Source organism: Propithecus coquereli, unplaced genomic scaffold (assembly GCF_000956105.1).
Source record: "Propithecus coquereli isolate 6110/MARCELLA unplaced genomic scaffold, Pcoq_1.0 Scaffold43, whole genome shotgun sequence".
Lineage (NCBI taxonomy): Eukaryota > Metazoa > Chordata > Mammalia > Primates > Indriidae > Propithecus > Propithecus coquereli.
Genome location: NW_012150063.1, coordinates 7,238,147 through 7,263,231, shown reverse-complemented (window position 1 = coordinate 7,263,231; position 25,085 = coordinate 7,238,147). Strand labels below are relative to the sequence as shown.

Genomic DNA, 25,085 nt, shown 5'->3' with positions numbered 1-25,085 from the left:
TCTGAGTGCTGACATGACGCTCAAAGGAAATGTTCACTGGTGCATTCTGGATTTTGAATTTTCAAGTGAGGGATGCTCAACCATTATGATGCAAATATTCCAAAATCTAAAAAAATCCAAAATCCAGCACACTTCTTGTCCCAAGCATTTCAGATAAGGCATACTCAACCTGTATAATTACACACAGCCAAGTTTCTGACAGTCTATGGTTTTGAAGAACAAAATTTCTCTGTGAGTAAACAACCCAGAGTCACTCAAAGGATTTGTTATAACACTTTACAGCTTCACCATTCTTGGGAGAAACAGTTTCCTGTTAAGTTTGAGGCTTTATCTGTATCTGCTATTGCACCTGATAAACAGCCAGGCAGATTTTTACTTTCTTAGTTAGTCACTTGAGATTCCTGTGACCTAAGATTCCTATTCTGTTTTATGTCAGAGTGTGAAGAACATACTGTTCACAAAGGAGTTTACCTGCTGGGTTTATCTTTTGGTTTGTTTATCATGCATCAATTTCTCCAAAGATGTCCAATTCAGGCATATATACTGGTTGTGAAGAAATATTTATATCTTACCCTAATGAAGTTGATTTACTCACATGATGCGCATAAAAATCACTTAGCTTGTTAAGTAATATCTCTACTACCAAAGAATTTTCATTTACTATTAATAGTTCTCTCATTGTGTACGTTGCCTTTTCACTTTGTTGATATTATTTTCTAGCACAAAAGTTCTGAGTTTTGATGTAATTCAATTCATCTAGTTTTTCTTTGGTCACTTATGTTTTTCATGTCTTATGTAAGAAAGCACTGCCTATTCCAAGGTTGCAAAGATTTATTCCTGTTTTCTTACAAGAGTTTTATAGTTTTAGCTCTTACATGTAGAAGTATAATCCATTTTGAATAAATTTCTGTGTGTGGTGTAAGGTAGGGATTCAATTTCATTCTTTTGCATGTGGATATCCAGTTGTCCCAGTACCACTTATTAAAAAAACTATTTTTACCTCATTGTCTTATTTTGGCACCCTTCTCAAAAATCAACTGACCATAAAGGTAAGGGTTAAGTTCTGGGTTCTCAATTCTAGTCCATTAATCTGTATGTCTATCTTTCTGCCAGTACCACAATGTCTTGATTACTGCAGCTTTGTAGTAACTTTTGAAATGAGGCAGTGTAAGCCCTCCAAATTTGTTCTTCTTTTTCAAGACTGTTTTGGCTATTCTGGGCCTCTTGAATTTCCACAAGAATTTCAGCATCAGCTTGTCAATTTCTGCAAAAGAGCATGCTGGGATTGTGATAGAAATTGGATTGAATCTGTAGATCAATTTTGGGAGTATTGCCAACTTAACAACATTAAGTCTTCCAATCCATGAATACAAGATGTCTTTCCACTTATTTAAATCCTTTTTCATTTCTTTCAACAATGTTTTGTAGTTTTCAGTGTACAAATCTTGCATTTCTTTTGAGAAAAAAAGGCATCCAGATTGGAAAGGAAAAAGTAAAACTATTTGCAGATGATATGTTCCTGTATGTAGTAAATCCTAAGGAATCTACTAAAAAACTACTTGAACTAATAAACAAGTTCAGCAAGACTGCATGATATAATATACAAAAACCAACTGCATTTCTATATACATGAGCAATAAATATTGCGAAAATAAAGTTACAAAAATAATTCTAATTTTAATAGTATCAAAAAGAACGAAATAGTGAGGTATAAATTTATCCAAAAAATGCAAGACTTGTGCACTGAAAACTACAAAACATAGTTCCTGAGAAGAATATGTATCTGCTACTGTTGGTGGAATATTCTATAGATGTGTTAGGTCTAGTTAGTTTATAGTTATTTCTATTTCCTTGTTGATATTCTGCCTAGTTCTATCAATTATTAAAAGTGAGGTATTAAAGTTTCCAACTATTATTATTGAATTATCTGTGTCTCCCTTCAACATGCCATTATAAAAGAAAAGTACAGATTCCTTTTAAGACTATTGCTTCTAACAAAGTTTACATTTTCTTGATATGTTATAAATAACATTTTAGTTCCAGAGGTCTTCACAATAAAATATTAGCCCACACTGTAAATTCTGTACATTATTGTCAGAAAAGAGTAGAAAACAATACTTTCACTTAACAACAAAGCCCCAAAATATATGAGGTAAAAACTGACAACAGGACAGGAAATTCCTTAATAAGCAGTTTTTAAAATAGAGACAGGTGTACCTACCTTCAAGTAGTGCCTTGTCTGATTCCCTTAACAACTAATTTTCCTATAACTCTAATTTCTACAGAAAAGATCTTTTAATAGGTTAAAACAGATGATATATTGGTTTAAGGCAATGTTCTAATGACTGTTCTTGAATAGAAACATAGCTATGTTAATGGGTATAATAAAAAATGATTGACTTCTAACTTCAATTAGATAGACAGCACTGTACAATAATTCTATCACTGGTAACTAGTCAGTTTCTTCTTCTATTCCCTGCAGTGGCTCTTAAGACAACAACAGAATGTCATTTCCATTATTCTTCAGACATCCTACCTACCTAGCCCTGCCTTACTCTCAGCTAAGGGCCTAACCACCTCCATCTGAGAAAATGGAGGCCTTATGGTTAAAATCTTCTTTTACTCCTCTCTCCTCTACTTTAAAGCTAATCTATATTTGTGCCCACCCTTGGCCCTTTCAAACATATGACTCCCAAATAGGTACTCTCCTCCTTTTCAAAAGAGGTATCTCCTAATCCTAACCCCTTTTAAGCCCTTTCAGATCCTTGCTCCATCATTCATATTCTCTTTGGTGCCTTTATTCTCTCCATCAACACAGACTTCTTTCTTTCAGCCTACAAACACGCTCTAACTTAACTTCAATATAAAAACTTTCCCTTAACCTTGCTTCCCTTATACTAAACCAGTTCCCCTATCGCTTTTCACAGGCAAATTTTTTCAAAGAACAGCCTGAGCTTTCTCTCCTTTTCCTTATTTCCATTCATTCATTAACCCACTACAATCTATTTTTCAACCCATGACTCTGCTGCTGAAGTTACTCTTGCAAAGGTCCATACCATTCTGAATCCCAACTCAAAGGCCTTACAAATTCTCATTCTACCTGACATTTCAGCAGCATTTGATACTAGTGACCCTTTCTTCCTTCCTAAAACTCTGATTACAACTACCAAACAATGATTTCCAAATCCATGCCTCCAGCCAAGACCTCTCTCCTGAGCTCCAGATCTGTACATCAAATGGACATTTTTATATATCTATACAATCTCTAGACACCTCATAATCGACATGTCTCAAATGGAAATACTCTCTCTCTTCATTCTACCTCCTAAATCTCTCTCAATTCCAGCCCCACTATAACTACCGTTGGGGTTCAGATTCTCATAACAACCTTCAAATTGCCTATTGGAGCAGACTACTGGTGTCCCAAATAGCCATTCTTCCCTCTTTCTTGATCACATAGCTATCTACCTAGAGATCAAATTTCCCAGCATCTCTTGCACTTGTGTGGCCATGTAAGTTAGTTTTCAGCAATGGAAAATGAGCAGAACTGGTGTGTGACCTCCAATCTCATTTCCTTAAGAGAGAAAGTTGTTTGCCTTAAAATACCTGTCTCTGTTCCTACAAGCTAAAGATGGGCACACCAGTGCGCTAGCCTCACATATGCAGATGAATGAGTTCTCTACTGGGTGATGGAACAGTAAGGAGAAACGTGCATCCCTGAAGGACCTTATGGAATGGAACTGAACTGCCAACCTGGGCTCACCTCAGAACTGTTATATAAGAGAGAAATAAATTTCTATCTTAATTAGGTTGCTTCAGTTTTGGATTTCTTTGTTATAGCAATTAAGCTGAACCCTGATACCATTCTTAACATGTCTCTTAATTGGTCTCCCTATTCCGAGTATTAACTTACATGCAAAATACTTGCCATGTAACTACCAGCAATCTTTTAAAACATAAGCTAAATATTAGTCTTCTCCCCATAACCTTCATGACTCATAGCCCTGGACGTTTTGACATGGAATAGGTGTCATGGTACACATTTTGGCCCTACGTATCTTTCTAGCTTCCATCCTTTACTAGCTACTCCCATCTCTGACCACATTCCCCCCAAACACAGACACTTTCAGTTCCAGCATCATTAGACTTTGACATTCTCCAACATAACAGAAAAACAAAACATAACCCAAAACTCTGCAATGTGAAAGACGAGGTAGTAAAGAAACTTACTTTAAAATCTTATTGGGCAACCAAAAAAAGATGTGATCAGACAATGTACATTTTATGCACATTTCATTAAAACTGTAAATCCCAAGGTTTCTTCTTCATAAAAAGCATTTGAACATGGATTGGTTATCCAGTGGGCTAAAATGTCAATAGCACCAATACCAGTGAGATGGGGTAGATATCCTCCATACTCACTGCTGTTTTCAAATACCTCTCCCTTCTTTCTCCTCCAAAAACCCAGCCTGTCTTGAAGTGCTTACCATCACAGTGTATCCACCTCTTATCCCCCCTTGTTGCTATATTTCTGGAATTCTTAGCTATTTCCCCATACATATTGATACTACAGCAGCTGGCTCATTCTCTGCTCCATTACTACTTTGCTCATCATTCTTGCTGACCTCAACATTCTCATAAATGATCCATCAAAACACCCAGGCCTCATGGGTACTTGACCTGCTTAGCTACAACAATCTCTACTTCAGCCATACCCCACTCACACGAGCATACCTTAAATCTTGTCATCCTTCATAAATACACCACCTTTAAGATCTCTATTTCAAATATCCAATTCAAATGATCACCTCTAATCTTTCCAGCTAACCCACTCTAATTTTCCCATTCCCACAATTTTCCTATCTCACGGGATTGATTTCATTGGCCTTATCGTTTTTTACTCTCCACACCACCTTCCTGTCTTTACTTTCCTTCTTACTCAACCCAGATTCCACGGACCAGAACTGTAACTACTCCTTTACAAACACCATGCTGTGGTTTGAATGTTTGTCCTCACAAACCACATGCTGAAATTTAATTGCCATTATAACAGTATTAAGGGTAGGACCTTTAAGAAGTGATGAGGCCATGAGGGCTCTGTTCTCATGGGTAGAATTAATGTCATTATAAAAAGGCAAGTTCAGGCTCCCTCTTGTCTCTTTGCCCTTCCATCTTCTACCATGTGAGGACAGTGTTCCTCCCCTCTGGAGGATGCCACAAGAAGGCCCTCACCAAATGCCAGCACCTTGATCTTGGATTTCCAAGCCTCCAAAACTGTAAGAAAATAAGTTTCTGTTCTTTATAAACTTACCCAGTCTGAGGTTTTCTGTTATAGCAGCACAGACTAAGACATACCCTTAAATCCCAAGACCCCTCTCCCTCTATCATACTTGCCAAGCAAAACTGTAACAGTAATAATCCTCAGCTATCCAATTTCCCCACATCTGCACTCACTTCAAATTTACGGCTTTGAATTTTAAATAAACCCTTACCAATTCCAGACAATCCTACTACATTTATTCTAAAAAAATGAGAATTCCCACTCTCCAAGACTTATCTGCATTATCTTTTGCAACAGCAATTTCTCCTCTACTGGTTCATTCCCACTGGCACAAAACACAACTTAGCATCATGTATCCTAGAAAAATCCTCCATAAACCAAAGTTCCATCTCCAGTTAATATCCATTTCTCTACTACTCTTTTCAACAAAATGCTTTGAGAGGAGAATCTTTTTTACTATCTCTACTTCCTTTCCTTCCATTCTCTCCTTATTAAGTAGCTCCACCAGTCCACTGACCTGTGATCTTATCAAAGTAAGCAAAGTTGGTGTTCAATTCTCACTCCTCATTTTCCTACACACCTCTCAGCATCATCTGACACAGTTCATTTCCCACCTTCCTGAAACACTTCTATGGGCTTCCATGACAAAATACTCAGCAAATAATGTCTCCTACCAAGTCGTAACTGGTTACTTGTTCTCAAGTTCTCTTTGCTGGGTTCTCCTCCTCTAGCAGACCTCTAAATACTGGAATCACCCACGGTTCTAACCTCAGCCCTCTTGTTCTTCTCTTTTTACACTTTCTTCCCAAGTGATCTCATCCCCTTCCATAGCTTCAAATACCATTCATAGGCTGATGACCTTCAAGTTTGCATCTCCACCTTAACTTCTCCCAGAGATCCAGAGCACATGTCAAACTGCCTATTCAACATCTCCAACTGGATATCTAATGGACAAGCAAAACATACACTGTAAAACAGGACAACTGATCCCACTGTCCTTCAAGTTTTCCCCGTTTCAGTAAACAGGACCTATAGTACCACTCACTTGCTCAAGCCAAAAAGCCTCCAAAAGCTTTCCACTGTGCTTCAAATACAATCTAACCTCTTTAACACAGTCTTCAGACTATCCATAATGGAGTCCTCGCCTAGTCTTCTTAGAAAAATGTGAGTATAACATCACTCATGATGTAGTCCCCTCCCTAACACTCCAAATCAAACCTGAATCTACTCAATCCTATAGAGCTAACTATCAATTCACAAAAGAGCATACTAAATGATGCTACAGGAAGGCAATCAGGAAAATCCGGACTGAGAGGAAATTCTACAGGACACATGATCAGTTACTTCAACAAAAAATCAAAAGGAAAAAAGAAAAGAAGGAGGAGCCTATAGATATAAAAGAAATTTGAGACATATAACTATTTGCAATGTATGGTTTTTTATTTATTAATAAGAAACTATAATTAATATTGCCAATGGTATTGTGGGGGCTTTTTTAGAATTTTATTAAGGCATATTTTAAAATCATGTAGGTTCAACCATTTCAAGTATAAAATTCAATGTTTTTTTTTTTTTTTTTTGAGACAGAGTCTCACTCTGTTGCCCTGGCTAGAGTGAGTGCCATGGTGTTAGCCTAGCTCACAGCAACCTCAAACTCCTGGGCTCAAGCGATCCTACCGCCTCAGCCTCCCGACTAGCTGGGACTACAGGCATGTGCCACCATGCCCGGCTAATTTTTTCTACATAGTTTTAGCTGTCCAGATAATTTTTTTAGTAGTGACGGGGTCTTGCTCTTGCTCAGGCTGGTCTCGAACTCCTGAGCTCAAACAAACCACCCGCCTTGGCCTCCCAGAGTGCTAGGATTACAGGCGTGAGCCACTGCGCCCGGCCAAAATTCAATGTTTTTAGTAAATATTGTAAAATTTTATAGTAAAATTTTATAGTAAAATTTTAGTAAATACAATATCAAGTTGTACAACCAACACTAAAAATCAGTTTCAGAATATTTACATTATCCCCAGAAGAGCCCTCATGTCCATTAATTGTAAGTCTACCCCTCTGCCCTAAACTCACCAAATTAACTGACTTTATAGATTTTCCTTTTCTGAACATTTCACATAAATGGAATCACAGAATATACCGTTTTTTGTGTCTAGCTCCTTTCACTTAGCACATTTCCTTCTTTTTTTTTTTTTGAGACAGAGTCTCACTCTGTTGCCTGGGCTAGAGTGCTGTGGCATCAGCCTAGCTCATAGCAACCTCAAACTCCTGGGCTCAAGCGATCCTCCTGCCTAAGTCTCCTGGGTAGCTGGGACTACAGGCACGTGCCACCATGCCCGGCTAATTTTTCTATTGTTAGTAGAGATGGGGTCTTGCTCTTGCTCAGACTGGTCTTAAACTCGTGAGTTCAAGCAATCCTCCTGCCTTGGCCTCCCAGAGTGCTAGGATTACAGGCCTGAGCCACTGTGCCCGTCCCACTTAACACATTCTTAAAGTTCACCTATGTGATAGCATGAATCAGCAATTTCTTTTTATGCTGAATAGTATTCCATTGTATGGACATAACATATTTTCTCTATTCATTCACCAGTTGATGGGCAGGTAGGTTGTTTCCAATTTGGGGATATTATCTATAATGTTACTATGAACATTTCTGTGTGGGTAGATACACAAGAGTGGAACTGCTGGATCATTATGACAAATTTATCTTTAACATTTTTTTTTTTTTTGCTTGTATTCCTCTATTCAATCTCGGCTCCACAATCAGGCAGACAGAAAGCGCTAGGTCATTTTTCTTGCATCTATAGTGGAAACCTTAGCAGCAGACGGTACTGCTCCAGGTCTGTCAGAGATGCATTATCTTTAACATTTTAAAGATAAATTTTTCTAAAGTGGTCACACCATTTTACGTTCCCACCAGTAGCATATGAGGGTTTCTGTTTGTGGTTATATTTTGAGCTCGTATCCTTTAGGCATACATACAGAAATATTAAGGGCTGAAATGATATAATTTGGGAGATCCGATTCAAAATAACTGGTGGTGGGAAAATGGGTAGCTGGTACAGATGAAAACAAGGTTGATCCTATCTTGATAATTGTAGTAGTGGTAGTAGTAATTACAGCTACTTACTACAGTAAGTACTACAGTATATTCTATGCTAGGCACTATTTTAAGTACTTTAGATATATTAGCTCATGTACTCTATACCTTAAGCTACTATTATTACACCCATTTTAGAAATGAGGAAACTCAGATCCAGAAAGCTTAAGTAATGTGGTCAAGCCAGGACTAGAATCAAAATAAGACAGCCTTTAGAGTTTGTGCTCTTAAACATTGGATAAGGCTCACCAACAAGTAAATGTTTCTCCCAAGGTATAAGCAAATTAAAACAAAGAAATTAAATATAAAAATTCAGGTGGCTTCTATGAAAATATTAAGTAGGAAATCCAACGTTAACTATATTTAAGTATATATTTAATATATGATTTAATATATGATTAATATATGATTTAATATATTATATGATAATGATCCTTGTTATGTCTAGGTGATAAAATATGAATGATTTTTATTTTCTTCCTCTTATTTAGTTGTAAATTCTACTTTTAATACATTGATCATGATATACACAGCAGTGTTCAAGACTGACAGGGTAACAACTCAAACTTCATGTATCAGAAAACAGCTGACTTGATGAACTATAAGACTTTTCAAGTTCCAAATTTTTGAAGGAATATTTTAAGACGCACTAAATGAGTTCTATGTCCCAGGCTCTAATCTCAGTGCTGGGGCCACAAATTTTTATTAAAACCTGAAAACAAAGAAAGGTAAGTCTAGCACGACAATATAGCTGTGGTTAATGCTATAACAGAGCTATTTCTACAGAGCAGTCATCCTAATCAGACCAGGGGTCAGGGAAGCCTTCCTGGAAGAGAAGGTACTTAGCTGATTTGAGAGAAGGTACAAAATACTATGGGGTTTAGAATCATTTCATCAAGTAACATAGTCACTTCTTGATAGTTAAAAATAAAAGCCCTGCATTAAATGCCAAATCTTTCTTTTTGTAGCTAAGGTTTTGATAATTTCAAATATCCCTCTTAAATTTCCCACAAATTGAAAAGTAGAAGACTTAGAGAAAAGAAAAAACCTTGGCTGGTGATGTTAGAATGTAATTAGACTATATAAATCTGTAAATATATATACCTGGAAAAGTCTTCTTTATTCATTATATTTCAGTGTGGTTTGATCAATCAGCACATCCTTAATATTTCGTCTTAGCAGCACTTCTAAAAAGTCTACTGATAATCTAAATCGGGGGTGGGCAAACTATAGGGAAAGAGGGCAAACTGTATACTGAGGCCACATATGGTCCACCAAGCCTAAAATATTTACTACCTGGCCTTTATTTTTTTACAGAAAAAGTTTGCTCATCCTTGAAAAATCTCTGAATGGATTTCTGTTCATACTGGAGCTAAAACCTATTTTACCAATAAACTCTTGTTATCAGTTTGTGATGGAAGAAGTCATCAGAAAGGCACTACAATTGCTGTGGAACTCAATCTAGACACTGGCGCAATTACATACTTGCTTACAGTGGGAAGGAGAAAGAGTGGGAAGGGGTTTCTAAGACAGGATAAACGAGTAGTTAGCTCAGAAAGATGTGGGTTTTGAGGGAGGTAAGGGAATTCAAGGACAGAATATAGATGAAGCAGACAAAAAATATGGAGTAGTCTTAAGGGGTTTTACAATAAGCTGCTCAAGTTGGAAGGTAACTGTTAAGATATTAACCACACAGAATGTGAGAGCCAGGTCTACCGAGAAAACTGAGACCCAGAGACAGGAAGCTACTTGCCTAAGTTCACAGAGCAAGGCAGTGGGAGACCAAGAACTGAACCTCCCAAATCTCAGTTCTGTTCCTTCCACTGCATCACACTGCCCTCCTCACCACCGGACAATGTGAACCTGGAAATATACCACTATCAGCTTGTCACAAGTTAGTTCAACTGAGTTCAGAAAAAAAAAGTCTCTTCGGGACTTCCAGTCCCTCCCCCAATTATCAGTTATTTTTCAGGCAAGAACTGAGCAAGGTGCATGTAGGACTCAAAGAAGAGGAGGAAAGAGACCAGCTCTATTTATCCCAGATGCTGGGAAAAACAAGAGCATGCTGACCAAACATCATTAAAATAAGCCTTAAGATATCCAATGGCTTTCTAGCAATAAGAAACATCAAATTTCAAATAATTTACCTGGTTCCAATTTTATTACTTTAATTGCTGCTAATTCACCAGTGTTAACATTCCGTGCCTAAAGAAAGAAGAAAAAAAAGATTATTGTGAAGAAAGTTTTCACAAAAAGCTGTATAAAATTACATTTTAGCTTACTATTTCAATTTTACAAAAATGTTTTTAAAGCAAGAAATGTAAAAGTGACTTACATTTACAAAACAATAGTATATTCTTCATAATACATTTCAACATTAATTCAAGTGTAAATTTAATATTGGCTATAAAAAAACCCCAGCTAATTTACATACAAACCTTAGTATGTATGTGCCAGGCACTATTTTGAGTGTTTTTAATTAACTCGTTTAATCCTCACAGCAATCTTACAAGGTCTTATGAGGTACAGGTACTGATATTATTCCCATGTTGCAAATGAGGAAACTGAAGCACAGAGAAGCTAAAGAAATTACCAAGATCATATAACCAGTTAAGAGACAGTGCTTGGATTCAAACCCAGATAGTCTGACTACAGAGATTGAGTCCTGAAGCATTACACTGTATTGCTATTCATTCAAAGGCTAGGTGAACAGATTAACTGGCCTTAAATTTTTTCATATGAAAGTTTGAGAACATGAAAGGCTAATGCAATTACATATTTAATTATGAAAACAGCTCCTTTGCATCCTTTTAAACACACTTGATGGTACAGTCAATAAATGTAGTTCAATACAAAACAAATATATTTTTGTAAGCCACATATTAAAAATAAAAGTCACTTTTTAAAATAAATTCATAATATTACATTGCTGGTATTTACAACTGTGTAATCATGTATAAATAAGCAGAAACTGTATAAAAATGGCAGTAACCCTTTATCAATTTAAAAGCCTGTATAATTGGATCTGAACTTTCAAAATGATTATTTTAAACTGTTAACTGAAACTTAAATTAATTTTTGTATCAACCAATGAAGAATATATGCAATTTCCTAACCACAGAAAAATCCATTCATGTGACCAGGATTATTCCTTGTTGCAACACTCCCTTATTAACAGATTGGTGAAGATCAGTGAATCACTTGGCAAAAGGTGATAACACTATTCATAGTGGAATCCTTCTAAGAATACTACGGCATTAAAAATATTGGCAAAGGATCTAAGAAGGTAGATATGAGACACAGCCATTGTTGAAAATACAAATTTAACCATTTAATTCAAAGAAGAACAAAGGTATGAAAAGATCTCATACAAATTAAGGAAAAAATTTAAAAATTTTACAGGGAAAATTCATTTAAAAATTGGTCCTTCCAAAAAAATCCTCATAACCAATAAACACTTCTGATGCCCACTTAGAAGAGGTGGCACAAAACAGATCTGAACACTTATTTCAAATTAAACTTAATTTTCATTAAACAGATATTTCAAAACAGATGGTACTGGATAAATACTTATTCCTTTTCCTAGGATGAAAAGATATATACATGATGAAACAGAAATAAAACCAGAATACCATTCCTGGGAGCATTCTGTAAAGGGGGGCAGGGAATACCTGAAAAATATTCAGGTATATCACACCAACTTTAGTCATAATGTTTCTTAAACACTATCACATTACTTGCCTCTTCTCACACTTTGATATCTTTTCTCTGTTAGGCTTTTCCTTTATACTCTGTCCTTCAAGCCTCATCTTTTTTAGCATCTCCTCCAAGTAAGATGCTACTTTCTCCAATTCTCAACATTTTAAAATCATGCCATAGTTTTTTTTTTGTTGTTGTTTATTGAAAAGAAATTCAGAATATGGGTGATTCTATTATTGAACAGCAGAGAAATGTGAACTCAGAAAGCTAAATGATTATTTATAGCTGAAATTTTGTTCCCAGTGACCACAGGAGGGCACACTCTCAACTGACAATACAAGTTACACAGAGTGTCTGTCCAAAATGGTTGCTGAACACACTCTTCTAAAAATAGATTCATTAATAGTTAACACCAACATATATTTAATAGAAAAATCACGACAGTAACTACTGATAGGTAGTTTACCAAGGTCAATATTTACCACGAGGTTTGACTTATGAATACAATATTTCAAAAGGTAAATTAGTCCCGACTTTCCTAAAAGATAACAGTTTTTACATTACAGTTCTTTAGGGTCAATAAAAAACCAGACAGCTAAAATGATTACTGCTCTTTGTGCCTACTATGCTGTCTGAAATATTTTTCCAGTATGTAGCTTATTTGGCAGTATTAAGATATTTCACAAAAAGGGGAAAAGATAACAAAAAGCCCTCAGGAAACTTCAATATCTGAGCCTTTCCTCACCAGAATCCATGTTTATTAAAGCATTCTGATTCATTAAAAATCTTGGTCTTCTTGGCCGGGCGTGGTGGCTCACGCCTGTAATCCTAGCTCTCTGAGAGGCCGAGGCGGGCGGATTGTTTGAGCTCAGGAGTTCGAAACCAGCCTGAGCAAGAGCGAGACCCCGTCTCTACTAAAAATAGAAAGAAATTAGTCGGACAACTAAAAACATATAGAAAAAATTAGCCGGGCATGGTGGCGCATGCCTGTAGTCCCAGCTACTCGGGAGGCTGAGGCAGAAGGATCGCTTGAGCCCAGGAGTTTGAGGTTGCTATGAGCTAGGCTGACGCCACGGCACTCTAGCCGGGGCAACACAGTGAGACTCTGTCTCAAAAAAAAAATCTTAGTCTTCTGGCTAAAATAAATCATATTTTGCTGTTTCTACATTGACAATGGTCAAGGTTATACACAAAGGTAAATTTAAAAATCAATATTATCTCTAACATTCTGCAACTGCTATTCTTTTTTCAATCGCCTTGAGCAGTTTATTTTTTAACCATGAGAGCAAGATAGAAATTATAAAATATTACCATGTATACAGTTAAAAATTTTGAATTCAGAATTAGTAATCTAAAATTTTCACACTTGTTAAAGGGCAAAAAACAAAGGATAAATACTCTAAGCATCTAGACCTCATCTTCTGCCACCTCACTGACCTACTATTCTTCACAATATCCCAAAGTTATGTTCCCATAGCATGGTTCTAGAGTTTAAAATTCTTCAGGAGTACACACTATTGCTTTAAAGACAAAAAAATCCAAATTCCTTGTCAGAGTACTTAAATTTTTCACTAAATATAGCTTTTTTTATAACAGCTTTGTTAGGATAGAATTCACATAACATAAAGTTCACCGTTTTACTGTGTGCAATTCAGTGGTTCTTAGTACATTCGGAATTATATGACCATCACTACTATCTAATTTTAGAACATTTTCATCACCCCAAAAAGAAATCCCAGACCCATTAGCAGTCACTCTCTATTCCTACTCTTCTCAGTCCTTGGCAACTTACTATTAATAATTTACTTTCCATCTCTATGGATTTGACTATTGTGGATATCTCATGTAAATGGGATCAAACAATAAGTCATCCTTTGTGACTGGTTTCTTTCACTTAGCATAATGTTTTCTGACTCATCCATGTCAGATATTCATCCATATGTTATTGCCAAATAGCATTCCATTGTATGGAAATAACCGTATTTTGTTAACCCATTCATTAGTCAAAAGATATTTGGGTTGTTTCCACTTTTTGGCTATTGTGAATAATGCTGCTGAAAACATAACTGTAGAGATTTTTGTGTGGACCTATGTTTTCAATTTCTTGGACATATATACCTAAGAGTATGGAACTGCTGGGTCACACAGTAGCTCTATGTTAAACTTTTGAAGAACTGTCAAAACTGTTTTTTAAAGTAGCTGCACCATTTCACATCATCACCAGCAATGTATGAGGGTTCCAATTTCTCCAAATCCTTGCCAGTATCTGTTACTGTCTTTTTTATTTTAGCCATCCTTGTGGCTATGAAGTGGTATCTCATTGTGGTTTGATTTGCATTTCACTAATGACCAATGATGTTGAGCAACTTTTCACACACTTATCAGCCATTTGAATATCTTCTTTAGAGAAATATCTATTCAATTCTTTGCCTATTTTTACTTGTTTTTTCATTGTTAAATTTTAAGAGTTCTTTACATATATTCTAGATATAAATCCCTTATCAGTTACATGACCTGCAAATATTTTCTCCCATTCTGTGGGTTGTCTTTTCATTTTCTTATGGTATCCTCTGAAGCACAGCAGTTAATTTTGATGAAGTCCAACTCATCAGTTTTTTGTTGCTTGTGCTTTTAGTGTTGTAGCTAAGAAACCATTGTCTAAACCAAGATCACAAAAGATTTTTTCCTATGACTTTTTTCCTAGGAGTTTTATAGTTTTAGCTCTTGTGTTTAGGTCTATAATCCACTTTGAGTGAATTTTTATATGATGTCAGGTAGGGCTCCAATTCCATTCTTTTGCATGTGGATGTGAAATTGTGAAATACAGCAATTTACCTATAAAACCCTTTACTATCTGCCCCCGCCCCATTTATCTTTCTAGTCACTCCCTAACTTGTACTTTATGCTCTAGCCAAACCAAACAACCTGCCATTCCCCAATGCTAAACACACCTTTGCCCCAACTCCCTCCTCTGCCTAACAGACATCCTTTGAAGCTCAGCTTAGGCTATCATGAGTTCCCATAAGCCTTTTGCTAACCCTAGTCCCACAACTTATTCTGGTTTAGGCATCCCACACAGACTCTCAGAGATTCTGGGTAACCTTTCTGAAATGGCAGTAGGCCTGGTGAGGAAAACCCTGCAGGTCTGGAACTGATCTGTTTAGAGGGGCTCTTAGAAAATACAAAGTTTCAAAGCTGTTCCAGAATTCAGTTTGGCTCAGTGAGCCTTTCAGGGGCCATTCAGATTAGAACTAGATTTGGACAGAATTTTTCTGAGATGATTTCATGCCAATTGCTAAGTAATCTCCAACTATCAGAAAAGTAATTCCTTGAATGTGGACTGGAGTTAAACAACATAATCAAGAAACAATCATTAAGAGCCAAAAAATGTGCTAGGTACTATATAAAGTGAGTTAGAGATAGTCATTATTAGTAAAAAAAAAACTGACCATCTACTATGTACTGAACACCTGGGGTATTCAAACCTTACTAAGTAGAAGGGCATATTCAATGAGAATACGAAGAAAGGCTCTGAAATGAGAGTTAAGAAATGCCAACTTTAGTCCTGGCTATGCCAATAACAAGTAATGGGATCTGAGCAAGTAATTTCCCTTGTGTCCTCTTCCTGACCCCTCTGCCCACAATTTAAAAACAAGAAGGTAAAAACCGACTATTTCTAAAGTTCCTTCTAATTCTAAAAGCCAGTGTTTACATGAATAATTTCAGGCTAAATTAACAGATTCCACATAGTGAACCAGCTGCCTGGTTATATAAAAAATCACATAAGGAGTTTAAATACAAAACAAAACAACAAAATACTGGCACTAATTTTGAATTCTAAATCAGTAGATTAAGAATGGGATCCAGGAATCTCTATTTAAAGCTACTGAGGTGCTGCTGATACATAATCAGGCATCACAGTCTAAACACTGTGCCACTTGAGTTTTATAAAATACAACTACCAACTTTTAAGTCTGAAAGGGTGTACAAGGGGTGGCTTCAATGAAGGTGATACCATTTACGCAGAGGTGTGAAAGATGGCCTGGATTACAACAAACACATTAATAGAAAAGGGATGGGGAGATGGGGATAGAAAAGCATGAGCAAAGGCTTGGGGACAGAAAACACAGACTATTTTGAGTGTACTGGGCCAGCCAAACCACACAGTGCCGCCCATACAAATATTCCCTTTCAGAGAGAAATGGATAACCCACACTCACTGCTGAAGGAATAGTTTTATTTGCTTTTCCAGTCGAATGAACCAGATATGTATCCACCACAAGGGCAACCAATTCACAGGAAGACTGACAGGGTGACATACCTCCCTGGTTTGTCTAGGACACACCTGGGTTATGCCTATTGTGCTAGCGGAATTATCAATAGTGCCTTTTTCACTCTCAATTAAAATTTTATTAAATTTGGATAAATTATAAGGTTACTCTATTAATAAACCCTGAGCTGACATGAAAAAAGGGAATAGGCCAATCAAATTCTCTAAAATAAAGGTCAACAAACATGCCTATTTTTATAAATAAAGTTTTGTTGGTACACAGCCATGCTCGTTTGTCAATGGCTGCTTTCACAATACCATGGCAGATTTGAGTAGCTGAGATGGAGACCATATGGTTCACAAAGCCTGAAGTATTACTATCTGGCACTGTATCGAAAAAGTTTGTTGATCCCTGCTCTAAAACAGCACTGTCCAGTAGAACTTCTTGCATTGATGGAAATGTTCTGTATCTGCACTGTCCAGTACATTAGCCCCATACTGCATGTACCTACTGACGAATTAAAATGTGGCCAGTGCAACTGAAGAACTGAATTTTGTTTAATTATATATGTATATGCAATAAAATATTTAGAGTTTTAAATTTTTTAAAACTACCACACAATAAAATGGATTTTTTAATATAGTTCTAGTAGTTTTAACACATGTATAGATTTATGTAACTACCACCACCATCGGGAAACGGAAAAGTTTAATCAATGCAAAAACTCCTTCATAAGCGCTGGAAACCAATGATTTGTTCTCTGCCACTACAGTTTTTCTTTTTGAGAATGTCATATAAATTAAATCATTTATTATGTAACCACTTGAGATTCTTCTTTTACCAAGTTGTTGTATGTATCATTAGTGTATTCCTTTTCATTGCTGAACAGCATTCCACTGTATGAATTTACCACAGTTTATCCATTTACCAGTTCAAGGACATCTGGGTTGTTTTCAGTTTTTGGCAAATACGAACAGATCTGCTATAAACACTTGTGTACAAGTTATATAAACACACAGGAGTAAGATTAGATCATATCATATGATAGGTGTATGTTTAACTCTATAAGAAACTACAGTTACTCCTTCTAGAGTGACTGCACCATTGTTCATTCCCAGTAGCAACACATGAGGGAGTTCCAGTTGCCCCACATCTTTGCCAGCAGTTGATATTATATTTTTTATGTTAGCCATTCTAATTGGTGTGTAATGGTATCTTATGGTGGTTTTAGTTTGCATTTCCCTAGTGGCTAATGATGTGCAATACCCATTTATGTACTTATCTGCCATCCTATGATGAAGTGTTTTCCAGTCTTTTATCCATGTTTTAATTGGGATATTTATTTTCTTACTGATGAGTTTTGAGAGTTCTTTATATTAATATATACTAGATGCAAGACCCTTGTCAGATATGATTTGCAAATATTTTATCCCAGTCTGTACCTCGTCCTTCATTCTCTTAAGAGTGTCTTCTGCAGAATTTATGGACTGAATTGTGTCCCCTGCCACAATTCATATGTTGAAGTCCTAAATTCCAGTACCTTAGAATGTACTGGAGAAAGGACATTTGAAGAGATAATTTAAAGTTAGATGTGGTCATATGAGTGGGCCCTAATCCAATAGGAATGATGTCCTTTTAAGACAAGGAAGGGACAACAGAGATGCACACACACACAGTGTGCATCTGGTGTGTCATGTGAAGACACACCCAGGCAGCAGCCATCTGCAAGCCAAGAAGAGAGTTTCAGAAGAAACCAACCCTGCTGGCACCTTAACCTTGGACTTCCAGTCTCCAGAACTATCAGAAAATGAGTGTCTATTATTAAAGCCACCCAGTCCGTGGCATTTTGTTATGGCAGCCCTAGCAAACTAATACATAGAACAAAAGTTTTAATTTTGATGAAGTCCAATTTATCAGCTGTTTTCTTTTAAGGATTGTGCTTTCGGTGTCACGTCTAAGACCTTTTGCCTTACTTCCAGGTCACAAAGACGTTCTCCTATGTTTTCTTCTAAAAGCTTTATAGTTTTACATTTAGATTTATGATAAATTTGAGTTAATTTTTTCTTAAGGTATAAAGTTTAGGTTGAGATTCTTTTTTTTTTTCAAGTATATATGTCTAACTATTCCAATACTATTTTTGATAAAATAATCCTCCCTCCATTGAATTGCCTTTCACCTTTGTCAAAAAATCAATTGGCTATATTAGCATGGGTCTATTTCTGGACTCTATAACCATCTCTATATTGATCTACTGATCCTGTGTTTATCCCTTACCAATACTACACGGTCTTGATTATTGTTGGTTTATAGTAAATCTTCAAAAATCAAGTATTGTCAGTCCTCCAGCTTTTTCTTTTTCAAAATTGCTTTGGCTATTCTAGGTCCTTTGTCTTTCTATATAAATTTTAGAATCAGCTTGTCTATGTATTTTTTAAAAACATACTGTTGGGATTTTTATTGGAAGTACATTAAGAATATGGATCAACTGGGGGAGAACTGACATCTTTACTATGTAGAATCTTCCAATCCATGAACACTACTGGAAGATCTGCTTATTTAGATTTTCCTTGATATCTTTCATCATTGTTTTGTAGTTATTAGCATACAGATCCTATACATGATTTTAATTTTGATTTTTAAAGCCACATGTGGCTAATGACAATTGTATTAGACAGCACAGCTCTAAAAGTTTGAAACTGGAAATACTGAGCAATAGCACCACCATGCAATGTAACTTGCTGTGAGACAATACTATAAAATTGTGCTGGTGTCATAGCAAACGGGACTTTTGGCGAAGTGAAGTTTTGAAGAAATAGAAAAGACACAATGAAGGGACAATCTTAAAAAGTAAAGAACAGAATCAATACACAGGAAAAAGTAAGAGAGATCATGAGAAGAGAACAGATCTCCAAGCTACCCTGAATTCCTGACAACTGACCAGTTCCATATCACATGTATTTTTACAATAGCCTCTCTTTTCTTGAATTAACTTGAATGGCTCTTTGTTTTTTGAAACCAGATAATTAAAGATCTAAATTTCTAGGACTATACGATCGTAATCTAAAAAAAGAAAATAAATTGAGACCATCATATTAACATTAAAAAAAATATACTTATCAGATAATGATCGGATATAGACAAAGAAAATAACTTGTGAATAATAAAAGAGTATAGGCGGTCCCAACATATCAGTAAGTTGTATTTCAAAGTTTAATTCTGAATTTTGGAGTTCAAAATGGACTTGTTCCCCATAAATGACACTTTTAAATGGTAAATTGGCAGACCACAAATGTCAATGTAACCAATAATAAGGATAAACTTAACAGTGGCATTGAGTTTGGGAAAGGATAAGACACCAGGTAACCAAATTCCAACTTCTCACTACAGAAGCAGCAGTAGCAGCATCTCTAGCCCAATGGTGCTCACACTCCAGTGGGCATAAAAATCTCCCAAGGTTTTGCTTTTGGAAATATGTTAGACTAGATATGAAATACCATTACAAATACCTAAAAATGGAAGGCAAGATACAACACTCTTTTTAAATGCAATGCTGAACTCCCAAGAAATCCACAGGTGGCAAAAACAAAGAGAACACAGTAATTAGCTCACACACACAAAAAAACAAAAACAAAAACAAAAAAACCCAACCCTGTTGAATGTATTTATTGAATAAAATCAGAGTTGTAAGTAAGAGCTGATGCCATGACCTGAGCTTAACCTTGAAGTCTAGAGACTCTAAGTCTTTTTAATTTGTAAATTAATTTTTTTTTATTTCAGCATATTATGGGGGTACAGATGTTTAGGTTACGTATGTTGCCCTTGCCCTCCCCCAAGTCCGAATTTCAAATGTGTCCATCCCTCATGTGGTGTGCATTGCACTCTTTGTGTATGCATATACCCATGCCCTCCTCCCCTCTCCCCCCTCCCCCCTGCCCAACATCCAATAGATGTTGAGACTCCAAGTCTTAAGTTTTGATTTTTACTAGATGTGGTGAAAGTTGGAATGGAGGACACTGCACAAAACCAGCAATACCCCTGAAAGGTCACATCCTTCAGTGAATAGGTAGGTGGGGAGAGAGGGCTCCATCCATTGAAAAAAAGAGCAAATAAAAGGCAATTTGTTTGAAACAGGCCTTCGCTGGAATGAGGTATCTCCCCTGGAAGTCCATAATTACAAACCTGTCCTCAGTTGAGTATAGGATTAAAATTTACAGTTATTTCAAGGACCAGGAACCTCAAGGCAAGAAACAAATTTAAGTTGTTTCTGGGTTGGTAATAACACAAAGCACCTGCCAGAAACAGAAGCAAATTCTCTGCAGAGAAACACACCTTCAACCCATACTCCAGGAGATTACTAAATAATAATATTAGGCAAATATGAGCTTAAAACACAATTATTACACACAAAAGGAAACAAACCAGCAGAGCAGCAAAAGCTATAGAAAACCAAATAAATTTGCAGAAGTTAAAATCTTGGAATTAACAGATACACAATATAAAATTACAATTAAGTATGCTTTAAAAGTTTACAGAAATAAAAGAAGGTATGAAATACATGGACCAGAAACAAGAGGCTAACAAAAATGACTTGGCAGACAGGGAAAAAAAAAAAGAACAAAATAGAATTTCTGGTAATAAAAAAATGCAATACTTGAAATTAAAAAGCTAACTGGAGTAGAACTAAATGACAGGTCTGAAGCAGCAAAGAGAAAGAAATAGAAAATATGAGAGATTAAGAGACATGAAGAACAGGATAAGAAGATCTAACATATATATAATTAAAGTCTCAGAAGGAAAGAATAGAAAACCAATATTCCAAGACATAGTGGCTGAAATTTTTCCAGAATGCATAGAAGACATAAAACTTCAGATTCAGGAGACACAGTCCCAAGGAGAATAAATAAAAAAGAAATCCACATCTAGATGCACCATATGAAACTGCAAAACACCAAAGACAAAGGGGTAATCTTTAAAAGCACTCAGAGAAAAAGAGTTATATTATCTATAAAGGAACAATTAGACTTCTCAGAGAAACAATAAAAGTCAGAAAGACTATAGAATAACTACTGTGCTGAGAAAAATTAAATCAATCTAGAATTACATTCTAAGGTAAAACAATTCAAGAAATAGAGCAAAATAAAGACATTTTCTAACAAACACAGAATTCACCACCAAAAGATGTGCAATAAAACATTCTTCTAAAAGGTATATTTCAGGTTAAAAAAGTTCTCAGAAGCAAAGTTTAAAATGCAAGAAGGAATATCAATCAAATAAACTGGCAATCTTGGATAGAGATAAACAAGATGACTACAGAAAGCAATAATGATGATGATATCTATTTACACAATTTTTAAAAAGCTAGAATTCAAAAACGGAACAAAATGCCATGGAAATGGGAAGGTGGAACTGAAGTTAAATCACTCTAAAGACTTCGTACTGTTTGGAAAGTAAGCAGAGTTAGTAATTTGGCTAATATATTAATATTAAATTATTAAGAGCAACTTCCAGAGGAATGAAAGTAGTATATAGCAGTGAGTCTCACTCTGTCGCCTGGGCTAGAGTGAGTGCTGTGGCGTCAGCCTAGCTCACAGCAACCTCAAACTCCTGGGCTCAAGCAGTCCTACTGCCTCAGCCTCCCGAGTAGCTGGGACTACAGGCATGCGCCACCATGCCCGGCTAATTTTTTCTATATATTTTTAGTTGTCCAATTAATTTCTTTCTATTTTTAGTAGAGATGGGGTCTCGCTCTTGCTCAGGCTGGTTTCGAACTCCTGAGCTCAAACAATCCGCCCGCCTCAGCCTCCCAGAGTGCTAGGATTACAGGCATGAGCCACCATGCCCGGCCAGCAGTGATTCTTTATTGAGGAGGATACTATGCCATAAGGTGGAAAGGAGGTGTTTAGAATGTGGAAGGCATTTGGACAATAATGGCATTTGGTAGGTAGCAGCCACAGATTTTGAAAGTCCTGTTGTGCCTGCAAAGCACAATAACAGTCCTGGCCAAAATGTCAATGGCACCTATGCCGAGAAATACTGTATACCTGTACCAAAAAATGGAATTCAACAACTCAATATGGAAATTAAACAACTCAACAAAAATCACTTGTAGATTCGCTTTAAATTACAGATTCCTGACCTCCATACCCACACATACAGATTCTGAATCAGTATATCTGGGGTGAGCCCCAGGAACCTATGGTTTCAATACCACCCAGGTGACTCTGATTCAATCAACAGTCTACCAATCACACCTTGAGAAACACTGTAGCCCAGCAGAAGTGAAATGGTAGATGAATGGGGTTTAAGTGACTCCCACTACAAGGGGAGGCTCTGGAGGAAGAGATGTGTCGGGCTGAGAAGAAATCTAGCAGCAGAGAGTAGGTGGTGGCAGAAGTTCGCATGCACATATCATTAAGTGTTCCCAAGTCAGAAATTGCAGATTAGAAGGGAAAGCATTTTTCTAAGATTAATAATAATATAAGTAGAGCAGTACTTTCTCATTACATAAAATGCTTTTTCGTTTAAATACTGGAAATGAAAATACAATAGAATGGTTCAGAGCTCACCAATAAAATAATTCAGTCCACAACCTACAAATCAATCACCTATAAACAGATGGTGGGAAGGGTCTGTCTTCAGAAATCCTGCCCCTACTCTGACCTACATCCCATGAGTAATGATCTTTATTCACCAATCCCTGGCATCTGGGATGTGACTGCCCTGGAGCAGCAGCAAAGTATTCTGAAAGATGTGAAATATATTCAGGAAAAAAGAGAGACTTCCTTGGTTAAATATTAAAAATAATACTATATTCTCTTCTCTTTTGATGTGACCAACAGCACATTAAAAGATTTGGAAGGTTCTACAGTAAAGAAAACTGTTCCTTTTTTTTTTTGGTTAGACTCTGCCATCATTATTTGTCTAAGGAATCCCCAATACTTCCCCAATTTATTAGAAAATAGAGGATTTAGAAAAAAAGATTCACTTAATTAAACATTTTCCATTCCCTGCTGTATCCTTGGCACCATGAACAGTGCCTGGAACACAACAGGCACTCAAAAAATGTTTGCTGAATGAGTAATTAAAATCAGTTGTGTGCTGGTAAATGTTTAAAAACCAGCATGGGGGAATGCGGGCAGAGCCAGCTTTGATATATAGGGTTTTGGTAGTGTGAACACTACCACCACGGGAGACTACCAACCTGGCATTTCTGAACATGAAATTAGGAAGAAATATTCATAATCTCACTAGTACAAAAAGGCTCCAGGACATCACTGATTAAATGCTAAAATGGAGCTTATTGAATGCAAATGCAGAATAATACCTCACTAACAGTGTTCCAGGTTTATAAAAAACCTGTTTTTTATAAATTACCCAGTCTCAGGCATTCCACTGTAGCAGCACAAAATGGAGTAAGACAGGTGCCCATAACGCAAAGGTTAAGAACCACTTCTGTAAATAAATCTGGACTGTTCTGCCTATTTAACTTGAAGTGTTTTGGTTTTCTCTCTCTGTCATCAGGTTGTCAGTGGTTACTTCTTATTGTCCAGTGTGATGTTTAGAGCCCTCCCCCCCTTTCTAATTTGCTCTAGGATGGAGAAACTGGTAAGTGAGCTTGTTAGAAATTGTGTTTTAATTAAATCACTGAGGGCTTCACCTATAGATACAATGAATAAAAAATAGACTGTAAAAACTGGTGGCAAATAAGTAAAATAAACTGAAAGTTTATTTATGCAGATAATTGGTAGTCCAAATAAAGTAAATTACAGAAACGCATAAAATATGTGTCTCCTTAGAAGCCTTTTAATTAAGATAATTTCTGTCTTACAAAAGAATTTACCTTTCAAATGTATCAGTCATGAAACTTAGCACCTATCCATTTCAGAATCCATTTTTGCCTGTAGCAATCAGAATCTATCTTACATAGCAGAAAAAGCTATGTAACTGCAAACTCCATTTTTTAAATTTAAAATCACTTATGTTTAAATCTAGGGTGAATGAAAAAATTACTAAAATTATGTGCCTACATTTGAGGGCTAGATATATAGTGTCCCTTAGTATACTCTGGGCCTTGGTTCCAGGAGCCCCACATACACGAAAATCTGTGCTTACTCAAGTCCCATGGTAGCCCGCATATATGAACAGTCAGCCCCTCCATGTGGTTTTCACATTCTGAGCTTGCTTGAAAAAAACTCACATAAGTGGATCCATGCAGTTCAAACCCATGTTGTTTAAGGGTCAACTGTATATCTTTCATTAAAATCAGTGAAATGAGAGGGACAAACACATGCTTTTCCACTACACTAAATTTCAAAATAAGTCAAATATATTTATAGGACAGACTAACTTAGCTTCTTCAAGTCTTTGAATGTTATTCTCACAAAGCATTCCTAAGCAATATTAGAAACATTTTTTTCTGTCATATTATACAAAATTTTTTCTATCATTACTCTTCCTTTCACTAAAAATTTGCCTAAATATAAGAGAATGACCAATATGAATACCACTTTTTTCACATTTCTCCTCTGTTCCCCAACACCCTTCAACATCTCATTTCCTTCTACTACTGCTACTTCTAAGGACATATTGCACTAGAGCAGGCCTGAAATGCAGACAGCCTGAACTAAAAGATAACTTAATGGGAATGTAGAGAAATGGTTAAAATTCTACTTTATTCCAGGTTTTCTAGGCTGCAGTTGTCCAGAACAAAAATTAAGAAGAGCTACATCATATT

General features: G+C 36.3%; 1 protein-coding gene across 2 annotated transcripts in view; it reads right to left on the bottom strand.

Moving 5' to 3' along the window:
* The window catches only part of MAP4K3 (mitogen-activated protein kinase kinase kinase kinase 3), a 163,632-nt gene that overhangs the window by 95,793 nt on the left and 42,754 nt on the right, over nucleotides 1-25,085 (bottom strand). For both annotated transcript variants that reach the window (XM_012653844.1, XM_012653845.1), the window contains exon 2: nucleotides 10,529-10,586. In XM_012653844.1, the coding sequence (XP_012509298.1) occupies nucleotides 10,529-10,586 (58 nt within the window). The remainder of the gene's footprint in view (nucleotides 1-10,528; nucleotides 10,587-25,085) is intronic.